The sequence below is a fragment of the Sinocyclocheilus grahami genome, unplaced genomic scaffold (genome assembly GCF_001515645.1).
Source record: "Sinocyclocheilus grahami isolate Dianchi unplaced genomic scaffold, SAMN03320097.WGS_v1.1 scaffold4206.1, whole genome shotgun sequence".
Taxonomy (NCBI): domain Eukaryota; kingdom Metazoa; phylum Chordata; class Actinopteri; order Cypriniformes; family Cyprinidae; genus Sinocyclocheilus; species Sinocyclocheilus grahami.
In genome coordinates, this window is record NW_015509188.1 from 6,868 (window position 1) to 8,260 (window position 1,393).

Below are 1,393 nucleotides of genomic sequence, written 5' to 3' on the forward strand. Positions count from 1 at the left end.
AGATGATAATCAGTGGCATCAATGAGCCACTATAGATCTTAGTGAATCAATTTAGTGATTCAATGTATGCAATAACATCTCTGCATTACAAAGTACTTTTTATTTAGTGCCTTTGCTAACAAAACACATGGCAAGTTTATCTGCTTGACTTTGGATTTTTGCAAATGGATCTGTGGGCAGAATGTTTATGTAGTTATTCAGGACCTCTTGTTCCAGATTATTATGGAAATCAGGGAAATTTTTCAATTCAGGTTCAGAAAAGTATAGCTGATTAAACTTTAATATTTAAGTTCTGACCAAAAAACACCACAAAAAAACACTGAAAATTATGCTTGAAAAGTCTGAGCAAGGTACAGAAAGGTTGATTATTATGTGACCCCAGGCAGAATAATTTAATCTCAGATGAAAAGCCTTAAAAGAAAATTCACTTTGAAAACTAATTGCAAGTTTAATTGAAAATCTCAAAAGTGCATTCATTCCTGAAAATTTATTTTATACAAGCATTAGTCTGCTATTCAAGCACAAAGAAGTAAGGAAAATGCAATAAACACGCATGATAGATAAATAATGACAAATGCATGTGTAATGTTTGACAAATATAGATCAGAGTCTATAGTACCTTGATCAGCGTGCTCTGATGGAGTAGACCCTGGATCGATTCTTCCAATCATCGGGTCCTAGAAAAATATTACGAAGGTCACAAATAAATACAGATTAAAATTCATAGTGTTATTAGCAAAAATTGCATGTCTAACATGTAGGTCTACACATACTCTTAAAACTGAACATCCAAAGTTTCCCATCCCTTGCATGTCGATTTATTAAATATCTGGCATATTTGGTAATACTTTCAGCTACCAATAAGTCTAATGTCTAATCTATTTTATATTTAAATTGATTTAACAGAAAATGTGAAAGAAGCATGCAGATTCCATGTGGACTAATGTCTCACCTGTATTACCTGTCTACCACACTCCACTATGACCAATTTATGGCATTTCTTATGGACCAACAGTTTACAGTTTATGCACTTGTATCCCTGCCTGCCCAGGCCCCAGATACGATCTGTGCAGATGGCACAATGAGCACGCTGTACACAACAGAAAAAACAGGAACAGGAACAATAAACTATATTGAAGGCATGTGCATATAATTCAGACAAATTAAGTAACATAGCAGGTTTCAGAAATAAAAAGAGCATGTTTGTACCCTGTTAAAACGTTTGGCCTGAAATGCATGTCCGTTGGCATAGTAGAGTTTTCTCCAGCGTCGAGCTCCACGACGGTATATGGACTCTGAGTACAACATTAAGGCATTCATTAAATCTACTAATTACTATCATTATAACCCAATGCATGCTTTTCAGCAATATAAAGTGCAAAAAAAATATTAT

The 1,393-nt window shown here is 34.3% G+C and overlaps 1 protein-coding gene across 1 annotated transcript in view; it reads right to left on the reverse strand.

Annotated features, from left to right (window-relative positions):
* Positions 1 to 503: 503 nt before the first annotated feature.
* Positions 504 to 1,393, reverse strand: part of LOC107576714 (protein kinase C iota type-like) — a gene marked incomplete at its 5' end in the record, with an annotated part of 8,916 nt that continues 8,026 nt past the window's right edge. The window contains 4 exons of the mRNA XM_016262855.1: positions 504 to 511; positions 620 to 677; positions 953 to 1,090; positions 1,210 to 1,295. Of these exons, the coding sequence (XP_016118341.1) occupies positions 504 to 511; positions 620 to 677; positions 953 to 1,090; positions 1,210 to 1,295 (290 nt within the window). The remainder of the gene's footprint in view (positions 512 to 619; positions 678 to 952; positions 1,091 to 1,209; positions 1,296 to 1,393) is intronic.